We start from the raw sequence: 19,018 nt of genomic DNA, 5'->3' as shown, positions 1-19,018 counted from the left end.
TAGTACCACTGTTCCCTACCTGGTCTAATAGTACCACTGTTCCCTACCTGGTCTAATAGTACCACTGTTCCCTACCTGGTCTAATAGTACCACTGTTCCCTACCTGGTCTAATAGTACCACTGTTCCCTACCTGGTCTAATAGTACCACTGTTCCCTACCTGGTCTAATAGTACCACTGTTCCCTACCTGGTCTAATAGTACCACTGTTCCCTACCTGGTCTAATAGTACCACTGTTCCCTACCTGGTCTAATAGTACCACTGTTCCCTACCTGGTCTAATAGTACCACTGTTCCCTACCTGGTCTAATAGTACCACTGTTCCCTACCTGGTCTAATAGTACCACTGTTCCCTACCTGGTCTAATAGTACCACTGTTCCCTACCTGGTCTAATAGTACCACTGTTCCCTACCTGGTCTAATAGTACCACTGTTCCCTACCTGGTCTAATAGTACCACTGTTCCCTACCTGGTCTAATAGTTGTTCCCTACCTGGTCTAATAGTACCACTGTTCCCTACCTGGTCTAATAGTACCACTGTTCCCTACCTGGTCTAATAGTACCACTGTTCCCTACCTGGTCTAATAGTACCACTGTTCCCTACCTGGTCTAATAGTACCACTGTTCCCTACCTGGTCTAATAGTACCACTGTTCCCTACCTGGTCTAATAGTACCACTGTTTCCTACCTGGTCTAATAGTACCACTGTTCCCTACCTGGTCTAATAGTACCACTGTTCCCTACCTGGTCTAATAGTACCACTGTTCCCTACCTGGTCTAATAGTACCACTGTTCCCTACCTGGTCTAATAGTACCACTGTTCCCTACCTGGTCTAATAGTACCACTGTTCCCTACCTGGTCTAATAGTACCACTGTTCCCTACCTGGTCTAATAGTACCACTGTTCCCTACCTGGTCTAATAGTACCACTGTTCCCTACCTGGTCTAATAGTACCACTGTTCCCTACCTGGTCTAATAGTACCACTGTTCCCTACCTGGTCTAATAGTACCACTGTTCCCTACCTGGTCTAATAGTACCACTGTTCCCTACCTGGTCTAATAGTACCACTGTTCCCTACCTGGTCTAATAGTACCACTGTTCCCTACCTGGTCTAATAGTACCACTGTTCCCTACCTGGTCTAATAGTACCACTGTTCCCTACCTGGTCTAATAGTACCACGGAGGATTTGATGATCTCTCTCCACTTCTGCAGCTCAGCATCATGGTAACGCTGTTGGGACTTCAGGAGCTGGGCCCACTCCATTTGCGTCTGGGGCAGTTTACTAGACAGAAACACACACATACTGTCAAACACACCCAAATGCCACGGCCAAGAGCAACTCCAAGCTAATTGTTATGGGGCAATTTTTTGTGATTGGGAAAACAGGCAAAGCCCATGTGGTTGTCAAGTAAAACTAAACAGACTGGGTTTGCAGTTTGGGTTTGACTAAGTACACAGTCATATACCGTGAGCGAAAAAAAAGTATTTGATCCCCTGCTGATTTTGTACCTTTGCCCACTGACAAAGAAATTATCAGTCTATCATTTTAATGGTAGGTTTATTTGAACAGTGAGAGACAGAATAAAAACAAAAAAATCCAGAAAAACACATGTCAAAAATGAAATAAATTGATTTACATTTTAATGAGGGAAATAAGTATTTGACCCCTCTGCAAAACATGACTTAGTACTTGGTGGCAAAACCCTTGTTGGCAATCACAGAGGTCAGACGTTTCTTGTAGTTGGCCACCAAGTTTGCACACATCTCAGGAGGGATTTTGTCCCACTCCTCTTTGCAGATCTTCTCCAAGTCATTAAGGTTTCGAGGATGACGTTTGGCAACTCGAACCTTCCGCTCCTTCCACTCCAGGACCTTAATGTGCTTCTTCTTGAGCCACTCCTTTGTTGCCTTGGCCGTGTGTTTTGGGTCATTGTCATGCTGGAATACCCATCCACAACCCATTTTCAATGCCCTAGCTGAGGGAAGGAGGTTCTCAACCAAGATTTGATGGTACATGGCCCCGTCCATCGTCCCTTTAATGCGGTGAAGTTGTCCTGTCCCCTTTGCAGAAAAACACCCCCAAAGCATAATGTTTCCACCTCCATGTTTGACGGGGGGGGATGGTGTTCTTGGGGGTCATAGGCAGCATTCCTCCTCCTCCTCCAAACACGGCGAGTTGAGTTGATACCAAAGTGCTCCATTTTGGTCTCATCTGACCACAACACTTTTACCCAGTTCCTCTGAATCATTCAGATGTTTATTGGCAAACTTCAGACGGGCATGCATATGTGCTTTCTTGAGTAGGGGGGACCTTGCGGGCGCTGCAAGATTTCAGTCCTTCATGGCGTAGTGTGTTACCAATTGTTTTCTTGGTGACTATGGTCCCAACTGCCTTGAGATCATTGACAAGATCCTCCCGTGTAGTTCTTGGCTGATTCCTCTCCGTTCTCATGATCATTGCAACTCCACGAGGTGAGATCTTGCATGGAGCATTAGGCCAAGGGAGATTGATAAATTATTTTGTGTTTCTTCCATTTGCTAATAATCGCACCAACTGTTGTCACCTTCTCACCAAGCTGCTTGGCATTGGTCTTGTAGCCCATTCCAGCCTTGTGTAGGTCTACAATCTTGTCACTGACATCCTTGGAGAGCTCTTTGGTCTTCTGTGGACAGGTTTCTTTTATACAGGTAACAAGCTGAGATTAGGAGCACTCCCTTTAAGAGCTCATTACCTGTATAAAAGACACCTGGGAGCCAGAAATCTTTCTGATTGAGAGGGGGTCAAATACTTATTTCCCTCATTAAAATGCAAATCAATTTAGAACATATTTGACGTGCGTTTTTTTCTGGATTTTTGTTGTTGTTATTCTGTCTCTCACTGTTCAAATAAACCTACCATTAAAATTATAGACGGATAATTTCTTTGTCAGTGGGAAAACGTAAAAAATCAGCAGGGGATCAAATACTTTTTTTCCCTCACTGTAAATTCTAGTATTATGTAGGCAATAGGCATTACACTAAAACCCTATCAATGGTTAGCGTACTTCTCATGTATCCGCAGCCCTTGCCAGGTGGTAAGAGGCTGTGCAGAATACTCCAGCATCCACAGCTTATAGAACAGCATCATGTTGAGCAACACCAGCAAAACCAGGCTGAGGGAGGAGAGGAAATCAGAACAATGTAAGGGACAAAGGAAAGAATGAGTAATGAAAGATACAGAGGTGCCTTAGTCTGTATATTCAGCAGCATTTTCTGCAGTCAAGTGACTTCATGTGGCTAGTGGCTTCATGGGTGGAATGTCAATAATATTTGTAATAATTTCATAATTAATCAACTTTTTAAAATTTTATTCAGCCAAAAATCCGGTGTTTCTATGTCAAGCGGTTTTGTTATTTCAGTCTTCTGTGACATACACTATATATGCAAAAGTATGTGGACACCTCTTCAAATTAGAGGATTCGGCTATTTCAGCCACACCAGGTGCTGACAGGTGTATAAAATCGAGCACAAAGCCATGCAAACATTTGCTATAGAATGGCCTTACTTAATAGATCAGTGACTTTCTACGTGGCACTGTCATAGGATGCCACCTTTCCAACAAGTCAGATGCTCAAATTTCTGCCCTGCTAAATTTGCCTCGGTCAACAGTAAGTGCTGCTATTTTAAGGTGGAAATGTCTAGGAGCAACAACGGCTCAGACGCAAAGTGGTAGGCCACACAAGCTCACAGAACGACACCGCCGAGTGTTGAAGCGAATAGCATGCAATAATCATCTGTGTTCGGTTGCAACACTCACTAGTGAGTTCCAAACTGTCTCTGGAAGCAACATTAGCGAAATAACTGTTAGTCGGAAGCTTCATGAAATGGGTTTCCATGGCCGAGCAGCCGCACACAAGCATAAGATCACCATGCGCAATGCCAAGCTGGATCTTTCCACCATTGGACGCTGGAGCAGTGGAAACGCTTTCTCTGGAGTCTGGCAGTCTGACAGACAAATCTGGTTATGGCGGATGCCAGGAGAATGCTACCTGCCCCAATGCATACTGCCAGCTGTAAAGTTTGGAGGAGGAGGCATAATGGTCTAGGGCTGTTTTTCATGTTTCAGGCTAGGCCCCTTAGTTCCATTGAAGGGTAATATTAACGCTACAGCATTCAATGACCTAGACCATTCTGTGTTTCCAACTTTGTGGCAACAGTTTTTTCCTGTTTCAGCATGACATGCCCCCTGCACAAAGTGAGGTCCATACAGAAATGGTTTGTTGAGACCTGTGTGGAAAAACTTGACTGGCCTGTACAGAGCCCTGACCGTAACCCCACAAACACCTTTGGGATGAATTAGAATGCCGAATTCGAGCCAGGCCTAATCGCCCAACATCAGTGCCCGACCTCACCATTGCTCTTGTGGCTGAATGGAAGCAAGTCCCCACAGTAATGTTCCAACATCTAGTGGAAAGACTTCCCAGAAGAGTGGAGGCTGTTATGCAGCAAAGGGGGGGCCAAATCTATAGTAATTCCCATGATTTTGGAATGAGATTTTCGATGAGCAGGTCTCCACATACCTTTGGTATAAAAGTGTGATATTGGGATGCAAACTCAGAATTGAAGACACTTCAACTCTATATCTGACATGGTACAGGTGTCTTCATTTTTGTAAGCCCATAACCATGTGTGTGAGGTGTATATTGTTGTTTCAAAGTACATTTGTTTAAGACTACCAAGAAACTCCCTAATTTAGCCCATTACAGTAAAAGGTTAATGAACCAGTTACAATGAGGGAGAAGTATGTTTCCTAGTCAGGGCTAAGTGGTTTATCATTAGACCGATGTACCTTAGACAGATCCTATGGCAAGCAATAAAAGGACAGGAGAGGAGAGAGGAATCAAATTCAGAACACAAACAAAAACAAACAAATGTTTAACCCAGAGTCAGATTTTTGCTAACTACTAAAGATTTCAAAGAGAGTTGAACTGAGACGACTACAAATGAAACACAAATTATGAAGATGGATCTGAAAGTGAGTGTGTATACTGCGTGTATGTGTGTGTGTGTGTATGTGTGTGTGTGTGTGTGTGTGTAGGAGTGTGTGTGTAGGAGTGTACTCACACAAAGCTGATGATGAGCAGCAGTTTGGAGACACTGTAGAGGGCAATGCCTCCAGGGAGGTGCTCAGGCATGTGCCTGGTCTGAGTGGAGCCTGAGGGGGGCAGACCAAACACAGACAGGGTCAACTTGATATATTTAACACAATATACATTTGTGGAAATGTATAAGAGTGTATGTAATGTATGTATGTACCTTATGAAAGTGTATAAGAATGAACAGTGTATAACAGTATTAAAAGTGTCCCCCTGCCATCTGACCTGTCACGCCCACATGTTTGATGCGGTGGATGACCTCGTCGTCGGTTGGCGTGGTGACAGGGCTGAGGAGGGCGTCGTCCAGGTGCTGGCTCCGTAATTGGACCAGTGGTCTTTTCCTCCGCCTCACAGACGTCTTCACCATCTTGACCTTGGGAGAAGGCCGGGCCGACTCCAACACCACATCCTCCACCTTCGACAGCTCCAACTCTGACAGGGCACACAGAAGCAGTTTTTACTTTCACACATTAGGATGGTTTACGGTAATCAGATTAAATGTTGCTGAACATTTTGTGTGACAGACTTAACAGCTGGTTGAGGAACTTACCAAGATGGCGGAAGTTCTCGTCCAGCCCGCTCCAGAAGTTCTTCTCGATGAAGCCCTTCACTAATCCCCATGGCTGTTTTCTGTAACGCAGCTCAGTGGACACCCTAGTGACAAGACAGGCAGTGTTTATAAATGAACTTCTAATAGTTTCAAGAGCCACATGTTATTCCAACAGCTGCTATGATAAGGCCCTCCTCACCTTAAACGGCACTTGTTCTTGGCCACCCGTGTCAGCATGTAACGGTTGAGCGTGTAGAAGTAGTCGTGGTAGGGCACGTCGTGTGTGATGACCTCAGCATCAATGATGTAGCACTCACTCTCATGGCTAGCCCTGTACAGTGTCTGGGTCTCTGTGACCGTGGCGGTCTTGGGGGCCAGCGGGTTGGACAGGGAGATGGTGTACATGATCTCTCTCGTCTGGTTCCCCGCTGCGTCGTCCTTCTTCCAGGAGTGAAACACTATATCTGTGTGGCGTTATATGGATACACATTCTATCACTACATTGTCACAAGACAACACCAATGGAGGAGCCAATAATGTGATGCTGACACTAATGCCAACAAACAGAATGTCTGACTAACCAGAGAACCTGCGCTGCTCCATGAAGTCGGTCATAAACTGGGATTCTGTGAAGAGGATGTCATACATCTTGTCCACACTGAACTTGTAAACCTCATCAATGTACTGTCTCCCTTTAAGGTCATCGTGGAAGGCCTGCACTTCCCCTGCTGGAGAGCCATAAAGGGGAAACACACTTTAGATTAAAGTGCCTTTGGGGACATAATATCATATGGTGACAGTAATACCAAAACTTAGTGACATCACAGAGGAGCTTGTTTCAAGCAATATACAGTTTAAATGCTTTAAATCTGTTAATGGACGGAAGATTGAAATCGTACCCTCGTCGTGGGTCTCTGAGGAGTCGCTGAGTTCGGTGGGGATGTCTTCATTGTCGTTGAAGTCTAGGGAGGTTGAGGGCACCAGGCCGCTGGCCTCCGCTAGCCTCTGCTCCAGCACCAGGGGCAAGGCCAGCAGCTCCCCGTTAGGGAGGCAGTCGATGTATTCGTCTGGAGGGAGGTCAAACTAGGACACAGAGGAGGAGGGGGTCAGTCACTAGAAAAACACTGTAGGATACTACAGTACATAGTTATGAGTAGGATGGTATGTGTTCATTTTTTATGTTAATTCAGTTCTGGTGATCAAATTACAGAAAACATTCTGTTGAGTTAACTGTATTCCCCATATGCAGGCTATAGGCAGAATAACAAATGCATTTCCCCTCCATCAAAACAAATCACAAAACAGTAATTGATTTAACCTCTGACCTCTATTATGTCGCTGAGACTCACAGAGAGGGGCTCGCTGCTGATGGTTGAGCTGATGGTGCTGTTGGTGATGATGCATTTCTTGTGTATGGATGGTGGGCTGCCCTCGTGCTTGGCCTCGGCACTGCTCCTAGACAAGTTGTCATTACTGATCTCATTCTCCTCGTTAGGAATCTCCTCACAGAACCTACACCACCATCGTAGGGGAACAGGGCCCAGCTGGAGGTTAGGGTTCTGAGTTCTGGAGTATTGCTTTTACATGATAATGGACAGAGGGCTGAGAGGGATGTGAAGCAGGGCTGAGAGGGGAATGTGTGTGTGTGTTTGTGTGTTAGTGTTTGTGTGTGTACATTTGAAGTCGGGAGTTTACAAACACCTTAGCCAAATAGATTTAAAATCAGTTTTTCACAATTCCTGACATTTAATACGAGTAAGAATTCCCTGTCTTAGGTCAGTTAGGATCACCACTTTATTTTAAGAATGTGAAATGTCAATAATAGTAGAGAGAATGATTTATTTCAGCTTTTATTTCTTTCATCACATTCCCAGTGGGTCAGAAGTTTACATACACTCAATAAGTACTTGGTAGCATTGCCTTCAAATTGTTTAACTGTCAAACATTTCAGGTAGCCTTCGCCAAGCTTCCCAGAATAAGTTGAGTGAATTTTGGCCCATTCCTCCTGACAGAGCTGATGTAACTGAGTCAGTTCTGCCCACAAATGTTCTATAGGATTGAGGTCAGTGCTTTGTGATGGCCACTCCAATACCGTGACTTTGTTGTCCTTAAGCCATTTTGCCACAACTTTGGAAGAATGCTTGGGGTCATTGTCCATTTGGAAGATCATTTGCGACCAAGCTTTAACTTCTTGACTGATGTCTTGAAATGTTGCTTCAATATATCCACATAATTGTCCTATCTCATGATGCCATCTATTTTGGAAGTGCACCAGTCCCTCCTGCAGAAAAGCACCCCCACAACATGATGTTGCCACCCCCGTGCTTCACAGTTGGGATGGTGTTCTTCGGCTTGCAAGCCTCCCCCTTTTTCCTGCAAACATAACAATGGTCATAATGGCCAAATGGTTCTATTTCTGTTTCATCAGACCAGAGGACATTTCCCAAAAAGTACGATCTTTGTCCCCATGTGCAGTTGCAAACCGTAGTCTCACTTTTTTATGGCGGTTTTGGAGTAGTGGCATCTTCGTTGCTGAGCGGCCTTTCAGGTTATGTCGATATAGGACTCCATTTACTGTGGATATAGATACTTTTGTACCCGTTTCCTCCAGCATCTTCACAAGGTCCTTTGCTGTTGTTCTGGGATTGATTTGCACTTTTCGCACCAAAGTACGTTCATCTCTAGAAGACAGAACGTGTCTCCTTCCTGAGCAGTATGACGGCTGCGTGGTCCCATGGTGTTTATACTTGCATACTATTGTTTGTACAGATGAACGTGGTACATCCAAGCATTTGGAAATTGCTCCCAAGGATGGACCAGACTTGTGGACGTCTACAATTTTTTTTCTGAGGTCTTGGCTGATTTCTTTTGATTTTCCCATGACATGTTATGCCTTGAAATACATCCATAGGTACACCTCCAATTGACTCAAATCATGTCAATTAGCCTATCAGAAGCGTCTAATGCCATGACATCATTTTCTGGAATTTTCCAAGCTGTTTAAATGTACAGTCAACTTAGTGTATGTAAACTTCTGACCCACTGGAATTGTGATAGTGAATTATAAGTGAAATAATCTGTCTGTAAACAATTGTTGGAAAAATTACTTGTGTCATGCACAAAGTAGATGTCCTATCCGACTTGCCAAAACTATAGTTTGTTCACAAGAAATTTGTGCAGTTCTTGAAAAACAAGTTAGTGACTCCAACCTAAGTGTATGTAAACTTCTGACTTCAACTGTACTTCAGTAATGAGGCCAGCCTCTCATAACAACCCGCAGCAGATCAAGGGCGTCTTAATCAACGATGGTAATTGAAGAGGCAGTGTTTATATCTGTAGCCATGGAAACCACACCCACCCCATGGTGTTGAAGTCGTCGTCCGGGGGAACATAGTCCTCGTCGTCACTGGTCAGGCCAAGCTCGTTGCCATAACACTGATGGACAAAGTGCCATAGCTCTTTGGGGCACAGGGGCTAGAGCACAGGGTTAGAGACGAGACTCAGAACGGCAGAGACTTGGATTCAATGGAAAATAAAAGTATCAATATACTGAACATCTATTTATGATGAGGTTAATTGAAGTTACTGGCTTACTTTGTCCAGCAGTGCATTCTGCCATAACCTGAACATCATCATGTAGGTCCTGTCCCGTGCTCCAAATGAGGTGAGAAAGTGCTGTGTGGAGAGAATTAAAATAATGAGTTTGTATCAGTTCAAAAAATATGCTTTGAAATGAGGCTGAGGAGAAGGTTTGAGCCTCCTTTCAGTCAGTGAATGCCGAAGATCCAGTCCCTGTCCTGTCTTACCTTATCACCGTCTGTGGACACCTGGATGGCGTTGGGGATGAGGCGGGCTGTCTTCTCCTTTGTCATGGTGCAGATGTCCTTCAGCCTCACCGTCAGCTGCACACACATGCAAAAAAATATATCTGTTGACCAATACTGAAATATCTACTGTGCTGCAAACCACAGAAATACAATCAATTACATTGCAATACTGTAAACTCACCAACACCAGAGACATATAGATAAGATCAAAATAACAGAAAGCCCCAGGCAGAGGCCCAGTGCGTACCAGCGTTTCCCAGCGGAAGATGTTGCTATAAAAACAGATCCAGTTTTCTGAGAGGTAGAGTCGGCCCTGCAGGAGGATGTCTCGTTGCAGGGCGCAGGAGTAATCTGCCAGCAGAGGTCAAAGATCAGAGCCCAGGAAGAATACATAATCTACCCATCAAGGTCAGGCTTAATTTTATTTCAATATAGTCAATTCATAATATGTATGACCTGAATTGATAGTTTAAATGGAATTGACTCCAACCAGCCAACGCTAACTTGACCAAAACCAAGCTGATGTCCTATATCCACCATATCAATGACCTAATTGGCCTTTGTGGCCTAGCACTTTGTGTTAGTAACTCACCCACGATGAGTCGCTCTGTGTCCGGTAGCTGCTTGAAGAGCTTCCTGAAGTCCTCATTACGCTGTTTATATGTGGGGCTCAACACCTGGAGAGATGGAGAGCACCATGGTAACCTCTTAGAGAGGGACGACTCACACATACATTCCTGAACACACACTCTCTCACTCACACACATACATTCCTGAACACACACTCTCTATCTCACACATACATTCCTGAACACACACTCTCTATCTCACACATACATTCCTGAACACACACTCTCTATCTCACACATACATTCCTGAACACACACTCTCTCACACATACATTCCTGAACACTCTCTATCTCACACATCATTCCTATCTCACTCACATACATTCCTGAACACACACTCTCTATCTCACACATACATTCCTGAACACACACTCTCTCGCTCACATACACACACTGGACTACATCCATTTTCACAAGGTCATTTAAAACGAGATACACACCACGATCCCCTCTTGACATTTTGCCACTTCAGGACATCCAATAAGCATGCTTTTGATTATCATGAGCATTCCTAATGTGAGTCACATTCCCAAGACAACAATATACGGTAACATCAATGTACTGTATGAACACACACAATGGTGCTTTTGTGCAGCAACAGTTTATATGTAGGACAGATGGAGACAAAGACACACATCAAACCTGCTACGTTAGCAAACCCTTATAGCTATAGTTTATCTTATAAAACTTAGTCTGGTTGGTTGTTGGTTTAGGTCATGAGAAGAAATGTTAAATTCTCACACAAAGGAATTCATTCTCTCTTGTTACATTCTCAGGCATTTGGGTAAATCTTATCTTGGGCTTGGATTCAGAGGACAGGCTTGTTTAAAGAGGGACGTAATTGCTGTGACCCACAGCCAGACGCCTTCTGAGTGTGAGTGCAGGGGTGAGTGCTCTATGTATCGAAGTCAGATGCTGTCTTTGAGTAGGAACAGCTTCAGGAAACAATGCCTGCCAATACAGTAACCAAAGACATCCCCTCAGGGCGAAAAACCTCTCCCTGCTTCAATCTTGAAGGAAAACAACAGACTGTTCACATTAACATCATATTGAACATAGGTTCAATACTCATATAACAACAACAGCCCAGAATGGATAGAAATAATCCGTTTCTGTTAAGCTATGAATGAAAACCAGTGGTGCCTGTCAAGAAAACTTGATAAATTTGAGAACTTTGAAGACTGGCATTATGTATTACGCGCCAGACATTTTTACTGTCTAGAAATGTTCACAGAAAGTACTCTCTATAACTGCCTAAAATATCAAGAGTATTAGAGCCTCCCTTTCACAACAAATGCCTGTCTATGCCCCTTAAACTGCAGCCTTCTTACTTTGTCTAGGGAAAGGGTGAATGCATACTATGGGAATGCAAATAGCTACTGACTTCCTTTAATTTGCCTGGCAAAATATAATTGGGTCAGGGAACCACAGAGTTATGCTCTTGGCACAGGTACAGTACAAAAAACGCCCATCCAAACCTTCTCCCCCTCTTCCCGCCCCACCGCTCCCCCTCCTGGCATCAGCTCTCTGGGGGTCAGTAACTTACTGCAGGGACCTCCTCTGACTCCAAGTCCTGGTCTGGGGGGTCCGAGACGGCCGAGTCCCACTCCCACCCAAACTCTTCCTGGGCCGGATCCTGTGGGAGCCACCCAGCCAGGGCTTCATCCAGCTCCAGCACTGCCTCCCAGTCCGACGGCAGTCCCCTGTGAGCCTCCATACCCTCAGACACACAGACGGACACCTAAACCCTGTGGGGTGCTCAGAACGGTGGATTTCAATGCTGGTGATTCAGTGGTCCAGGTCTGCTGCAGACAAACAGACAGAGCTGTTGTGTGTCCAGTGGCTGTGGCTTGGAGACTGCTGTGATTGAACCTGGTGTGGGTGCTACTTCCTTTCAGTGTGAAAGCTGGACCTGGCTGACTGCTGCCACATGAGTCCAGTTGTTTCTCCTTCAGCCGTTGGCACTCTAGTAATCCTGGCCACAAGTCTTTTATTATAATAGCAGCTCTGGCAGGTAGGCGTGTGCGGTCAGGGGGTGTAATGCTGTCCAGATCCAGACGCCTCAGAGCACCTTGGTGAACGCAGCTCAGACACACCAGCAGCGAAAGCAAAGAAATATTCTTGGTAAAGAGAAAAACAGAGTGAAAGAGAGAGAAAGAGAGATAGTTTCCTAACTGGAAAGCGGTGCAGTCCCGTCTCGCTGGCTGACAAGGTGATTGAGTTACAGATGTGCACACAACCTTCAGTGAGGAAAAACAAGTCCATTAATCTTGAGTGGTGCGGCATGGAGTCTCATGCCAAGACTTGCGGCTCAGTCTAATGCAGTTGGAGCAGTGTAGCTCTGGGAGTCCCCTGTCGTTGTCCTTGACCATTCAGGTATAAGAGAGCAATAACACAGGAGGGTCAACACATTTAGAGGTGTTACTATCACTAAAACCCCCCTGGAACTCTGTGGCCTACTTCCCTACTCTCTGTCCCCCACAACTCTCCCCTAAGGTCAGTAATGCAGTCCTGAAACCAGATCCATGTCAGTCACTACGACCAGACTAGACAAACAGGCACAGAGATTGGTTCTCATCTGACTATGAGCTGGGCAAATCAACCTATCAGCACAGTGGTGAGAGGTTGACACAATGATAAAATACATCAGCAACAAAACAAACACTGTGGCTTCAATTGGCATGCCATTAGGCTCACTTGTGATTGGTTACATCTGTGCACCGGAATTCAGAAACAAATTCCACACCTTTCCTGCTTATGCAATTTCACAACCCCACTCAACATCTAGCCAAATCAGTGAGAAGAAATAAGCTCCAGGAAACAATAATCCTCAGCACACTGTTGAAAACAGTTCAGATCATTCACAGATCCCTCTCAGACGTGAACAGCCTTCACCCCGTTGAAAACAGTTCAGATCATTCACAGATCCCTCTCAGACGTGAACTGCCTTCACCCTGTTGAAAACAGTTCAGATCATTCACAGATCCCTCTCGGACGTGAACAGCCTTCACCCCGTTGAAAACAGTTCAGATCATTCACAGATCCCTCTCAGACGTGAACTGCCTTCACCCTGTTGAAAACAGTTCAGATCACTCCCTCTCAGCCTTCACCCTGTTGAAAACAGTTCAGATCATTCACAGATCCCTCTCAGACGTGAACTGCCTTCACCCTGTTGAAAACAGTTCAGATCATTCACAGATCCCTCTCGGACGTGAACATCCTTCACCCTGTTGAAAATGCCTCTGCATCCCGTGAATAACGATTCTTCAGACGTTTGCGACCTGGGCCCACTGTCATCAAAAACTGCATTCAGAATGTCAGATAACCGACGGGTATCTGAATTCAACGTTTTTCCAAGAGCTTTTCCCAAAAATGAAAACGAAGACTAAAGCAAATGCAGAAGCTTCTCCAGGTGACAATGTGACAAGTCCTAAGACAGTGTAGCTGCCAGGTGATGATGGGGATATAGACAGTCCCTGAGGTTTTAGTTAACCATTAACCTGCTGGGTAAACAGTGAGAGATGTCGGAGATAGGTACAGTCAACCAGGGTGGGGCCCCATTCTTTTAAGGGGGCTGTTAAATATCCATTCCCATAAACAATGAGGCCAGTCTCTCACCCCACTGACAGTAGGTTGATACAAACCACTCTGGAGAGGACTGGCCAGGAAGGTGTATGCCAATGTGTATTTGATTGCATGTGTGTGAGGACTATCTGAAACACACTATTCCTTGACACTTTCCCTGCCAATGGTGTGTTGATGGTGGGAGGGTGGAGGAACCAGATGTGGGGTCAGCTCAGCAGAGAGGGGTCTGGTTTAGAAACACAGCCAAGCCAGGATCTCTGACAATTCACCCTGTCCTGTATCATACACACTGCTTGCTTTTCTTGACATTTCAAACAAGCACCCCGGCTCCCTACATTGTAAACATTGTAAAAATAACCAGTGTGGTTTCATGTAAAGTTTTATGAAGAGCGGTGAGCCTTTCATGTGTTAGGAGAGGCTCTACAGTGGTATCCTTGTTGTGAGAATCTACTTCAGAGTAAACATGGCAGCCTCTTGCTCACCTTCTCCTGCTCTTTCCTCTCTCTCTCTTTCTCTCTCGTGCAGGGGGATGAACTCTAGAATGTTTTCATTATAGACCTGAGAGTATGAGGAGGCAGATATTTCACCTCACAAAACTCTTGGAGAAAAGCAGTCTCTTAAACCTGCCACTTAACTGTCGATACTATGAGCCACTATACTAGGTGTCTGGCAGACATTGATTTCCTTGTTAATACCTCAACTGCCTGCGTAGGTCCTGTACAGTTGCCATGAAAGCATTGCAACAGAGTCATTAGGAAGGTTGATATGGCAGGGTGGGGCCTGTTGTGTGTCTCTACTGGGCTCAGACCTCATATCAGGACGGTTGTGATGTAATCACAGTAGGTTCAGTGCCATGGGAGAACATCATTGCCATGTAGAGAAACACAGTGACCGTGACATGGCCTACCACATAGCCTACCATACCCTTAGGTAAAGCACTGCATCAGACACATACCAATGGTCCAGAACAGAGATTAGGCATAATTACATAGTTAGTGTTAGTTAATGTTTCTGGGAGCAGATTGGTATTATGATGTATTCGTTTCGTAATGGTAGAACAGGAGAGAAATGAAGTTAAGTAGCTAGAGGAGAGTATCAGAAAGCATTAGATGTTGACCATAATTCTTCTTAACATTCTGGAGAATCTCCATTTCAAGTTTCACTAAGCAACAATGCCAAACTATACCCAATGTGGCCATAATGACAAAATGAGCACATTTGAAGAGTTGGGAGGACTGGAACATGCTAACCAGTCCCATGCTCCATTCCCCTGTCATTCATGGCATTCAGGGCTGCTTCAGACACTGACCATGGTCCGTGGGTTTAGTATGATACACTGAGCAGACTTGTTACGACCTGGGGTGTATTCATTAGTCGCAGACCGTTGCAAAATGTTTGGCCTGTTGCAAAAATGGAAATGGTTTACCATTTACTCTAGGAACCAAACAGAGTGAAAAAAGGAGGGATATACCTGAATTTGTCCAATAGAAATTCTCGTTTTCATGGCAAAACATTTTTTTCCCCCGTTTGGAGTAAACAGTTTCCGTTGCTGAAATTTTCGCAGCAGACCAAACATTTCTAAACGGCCTCCGACTAATGAATACACCCATTGCTTCACCACCATCACAGCTCTGAGTAGCCTATAGTCCCTCTTTACACAGCAGACATTTTGAAAATGCTATTTTGGAAAACACAACCACAATGTGGCCATGGAATTCGCTCATCTAACCCCAAAGTGCTGCATATTGTGGCTTCGCTCTCAGGTGGAAACAACATACTGATGAATGAGGGATGAGGAGCAGACTAGTGGAAAGAGAGACCAGTCAAGCGATCCAAGAAGAAGGACTAAGCAGAAAGATATTTGAAAAATTGCACAAGAGTACAAGTCATGCTTACTCTCAGGATGTGTTGTCTTTCATGCTGGGGAGAGAAGGTACATTTATAGACACAAATAACAACAAAAGAAAGGAATAAACCAACAGAAACAAAGGGAAAATAGAAGTCCCACAGAGACACCATAGAAGAAACCATGGCTTCATACTAACACCATGTCAGGGTATCAAACCACTTCTCACAGATGGCCAACTGAGCCATCAAGTAGATTTACTTGGGCTATTTAAGAAGAATCATAACGAAAGGAATTAATTAAAGCCCCATTAAGATGTAGCAACCTTGTCTCTTAGTACACTGGCCGGCAACCTTGTGTTCAGTCAGGACCTCTTGGTGTAATGGTCTTGGTGTTGGACTGAGATCACTGGTTCAGGCTGTCACCATACTTTCGCTACAAGATGCTTCTGTCTGTCAAACATTCATCTATGAATCACATCTGTAGTAAGTTATGGGAGTTGCAACAAAATGGTGCAAAACATTACATTTGTATTAATCCTCAGTCATTTTTCTTATTAGACGCCTAGAACTGTAAATCCCACCTGTTAGCATCCTGGGTAAGCCTGAGCTCCATATGAAAGTGACCTTAGGAATATACCCTCGTGTGATTCTAATCAGGGTCCCAGAACCCTTAACCTCGTAACCTCTCACACACACAATCGAAAGCACACACACACACCCACCCACCCACACCCACCCACCCACCCACCCACCCACCCACCCACCCACCCACCCACACACACACCTTATAGTTTAAATTATTATTTTATTTTTTACAATTGTTAGGACCCATTTCTCAATACTTAGGTCACTTTTTTAAAACTCTTCAAACAGTGAGCACAACAGCAGTCTATGTGGGTTAAACTGTGGATCATGTTTCATTGCTTTGGCACAAAATGCATTCAATGACTACATCTTTCAAATGTCATGAATTCTCACTCAGACATGATCACCACCAAAACTCTATGTACCTACAAGCCAATTTGCACATGTTTACATACTCCTTTCAAAACTGTTAAACTTAAGTTCAAAACCAAACATAACACAAAATTGAGCAAGACAGCAATTTGCTACACTTCTACAGTAATACCATATTGAAATATATTCCAAATTTAAAAAATGAAATACTATCAAAACAATAAGACCAACCTCAGCTGATTCACATTGTAGCTGAACACAGGTGTTAGTCTTTCAATTACATTACCATCTATACAAAAGGGGACATCTTAGGAATAATGCTGTACTGTAATGTAAACATGGACCCAGCCAGAGATTGAGAAATGACTGACAGAGGAAGAAGAGTGGCTGGGAGAGGAAGAAGAGTGGCTGGGAGAGGAAGAAGAGTGGCTGACAGAGGAAGAAGAGTGGCTGGGAGAGGAAGAAGAGTGGCTGACAGAGGAAGAAGAGAGGCTGACAGAGGAAGAAGAGAGGCTGACAGAGGAAGAAGAGAGGCTGGGAGAGGAATAAGAGTGGCTGGGAGAGGAAGAAGAGTGGCTGACAGAGGAAGAAGAGTGGCTGACAGAGGAAGAAGAGTGGCTGACAGAGGAAGAAGAGTGGCTGACAGAGGAAGAAGAGTGGATGACAGAGGAAGAAGAGTGGATGACAGAGGAAGAAGAGTGGATGACAGAGGAAGAAGAGTGGCTGGGAGAGGAAGAAGAGTGGCTGACAGAGGAAGAAGAGTGGCTGGGAGAGGAAGAAGAGTGGCTGACAGAGGAAGAAGAGAGGCTGACAGAGGAAGAAGAGAGGCTGACAGAGGAAGAAGAGTGGCTGGGAGAGGAAGAAGAGTGGCTGACAGAGGAAGAAGAGTGGCTGACAGAGGAAGAAGAGTGGCTGACAGAGGAAGAAGAGTGGCTGACAGAGGAAGAAGAGTGGCTGGGAGAGGAAGAAGAGTGGCTGGGAGAGGAGTACATATGTGTGGTAGAAGAAGACTGAGAAGAAGACCAAGAGCTGCAGTCTCAGATGAGATTAGGGCCACTATAATTGATCATGTAATAAATGATGGTCTATCAATGAGAGAGGCTGGTCTGAGAGTGCAGCCAAATCAGTAATGTTCAACCGTAGCATCTATTGTGAGAAATTTCTGGCAAAACAACAGGTAAGATGTGCATTCTGCAAGGGCATCTGACTGAACTGCACATTACAGAAGTCAATTGAGCAAAGTCTCCAAACCCACTTGTGTGTCATTGTTTTTGTATTATAGCTTAGGACCCAACGGTTACCTCCTACAGGCGGGAGAGGTAGATTTTCACTGCTGTGCAGGAAACTGTAATCATTGATATGGTCATCAGAAACAATGGCATAAAACTCACAGAGATTGTTGGCAGACAACATTACATTTAGAAATATTCACAATGGTAGCATACTGTAACTATTTCTAGAGTCCTGAAACAACATCAAGTCAGGATGAAGAAGTCCCCTTTGAGAGGAACTCTGGACGAGTCAAGCAACTCAGGAACCAATATATCCAGGTAAGATGACTAAAAAATACAGAACTGGTTTTGAACAGATCCAAACAGGGCAGAGGCACAACGGCGTTTTCAGGTATAATGTCAACTACTGTAGTTAGCCTAACTCTTATGTTGCCTTGTGGATTTATTTTAGAGAGTCAAAGAGATTGAAGCCAGGCAAACACCCCACATATTCATCATTGTGGATGAGGCTGGTTTCAACTTGGCCAAAACCCAGCGGTGGGGAAGGAATGTGATTGGGAAAAGAGCCACAGTGGATGTCCTGGGCCAGAGGGGTGGATGTCCCAGGCCAGATGGGTGGATGTCCCAGGCCAGAGGGGTGGATGTCCCGGGCTAGAGGGGTGGATGTCCCGGGCTAGAGGGGTGGATGTCCCGGGCTAGAGGGGTGGATGTCCCGGGCTAGAGGGGTGGATGTCCCGGGCTAGAGGGGTGGATGTCCCTAGGGGTGGATGTCCCGGGCCAGAGGGGTGGATGTCCCGGGCCAGAGGGGTGGATGTCCCGGGCCAGAGGGGTGGATGTCCCGGGCTAGAGGGGTGGATGTCCCGGGCTAGAGGGGTGGATGTCCCGGGCCAGAGAGGTGGATGTCCCGGGCCAGAGGGGTGGATGTCCTGGGCCAGAGGGGTGGATGTCCCGGGCCAGAGGGGTGGATGTCCCGGGCTAGAGGGGTGGATGTCCTGGGCCAGAGGGGTGGATGTCCCAGGCTAGAGGGGTGCCAACATCACAATCTGTGCAGAAATATCCTCTGATGGATTGCTGTTACACAAACCACTAATTGGGACATACAACACCGAGCGTCTCATTTCATTCCTGGATGACCTCTATGGAAGGGTTGTACCAGGTGAGGAAAGGGTTGCAGTGAGTCGAAATCAGCCAACGTTTGTAATTGTATGGGACAATGTGGCATTTCACCACTCCCATGCAGTCACAGAGTGGTTT

The 19,018-nt window shown here is 45.2% G+C and overlaps 1 protein-coding gene across 1 annotated transcript in view; it reads right to left on the bottom strand.

The window, feature by feature from the left end:
• LOC123992663 (protein Aster-B-like) overlaps positions 1-19,018 on the bottom strand; it is a 99,914-nt gene that overhangs the window by 1,061 nt on the left and 79,835 nt on the right. Inside the window, exons 8-22 of the mRNA XM_046294011.1 lie at positions 10,106-10,190; positions 9,761-9,864; positions 9,493-9,588; positions 9,281-9,361; positions 9,045-9,160; positions 7,036-7,198; positions 6,586-6,769; positions 6,268-6,414; positions 5,886-6,150; positions 5,687-5,790; positions 5,362-5,568; positions 5,105-5,195; positions 4,830-4,841; positions 3,046-3,153; positions 1,163-1,283 (exon numbers count right to left, since the gene is read on the bottom strand). Of these exons, the coding sequence (XP_046149967.1) occupies positions 1,163-1,283; positions 3,046-3,153; positions 4,830-4,841; positions 5,105-5,195; positions 5,362-5,568; positions 5,687-5,790; positions 5,886-6,150; positions 6,268-6,414; positions 6,586-6,769; positions 7,036-7,198; positions 9,045-9,160; positions 9,281-9,361; positions 9,493-9,588; positions 9,761-9,864; positions 10,106-10,190 (1,884 nt within the window). The remainder of the gene's footprint in view (positions 1-1,162; positions 1,284-3,045; positions 3,154-4,829; positions 4,842-5,104; positions 5,196-5,361; positions 5,569-5,686; positions 5,791-5,885; positions 6,151-6,267; positions 6,415-6,585; positions 6,770-7,035; positions 7,199-9,044; positions 9,161-9,280; positions 9,362-9,492; positions 9,589-9,760; positions 9,865-10,105; positions 10,191-19,018) is intronic.

Source organism: Oncorhynchus gorbuscha, linkage group LG13 (assembly GCF_021184085.1).
Source record: "Oncorhynchus gorbuscha isolate QuinsamMale2020 ecotype Even-year linkage group LG13, OgorEven_v1.0, whole genome shotgun sequence".
NCBI classification, from domain to species: domain Eukaryota; kingdom Metazoa; phylum Chordata; class Actinopteri; order Salmoniformes; family Salmonidae; genus Oncorhynchus; species Oncorhynchus gorbuscha.
Note: the sequence above shows the minus strand (reverse complement) of the source record. Positions and strands in the feature narration are given on the sequence as shown.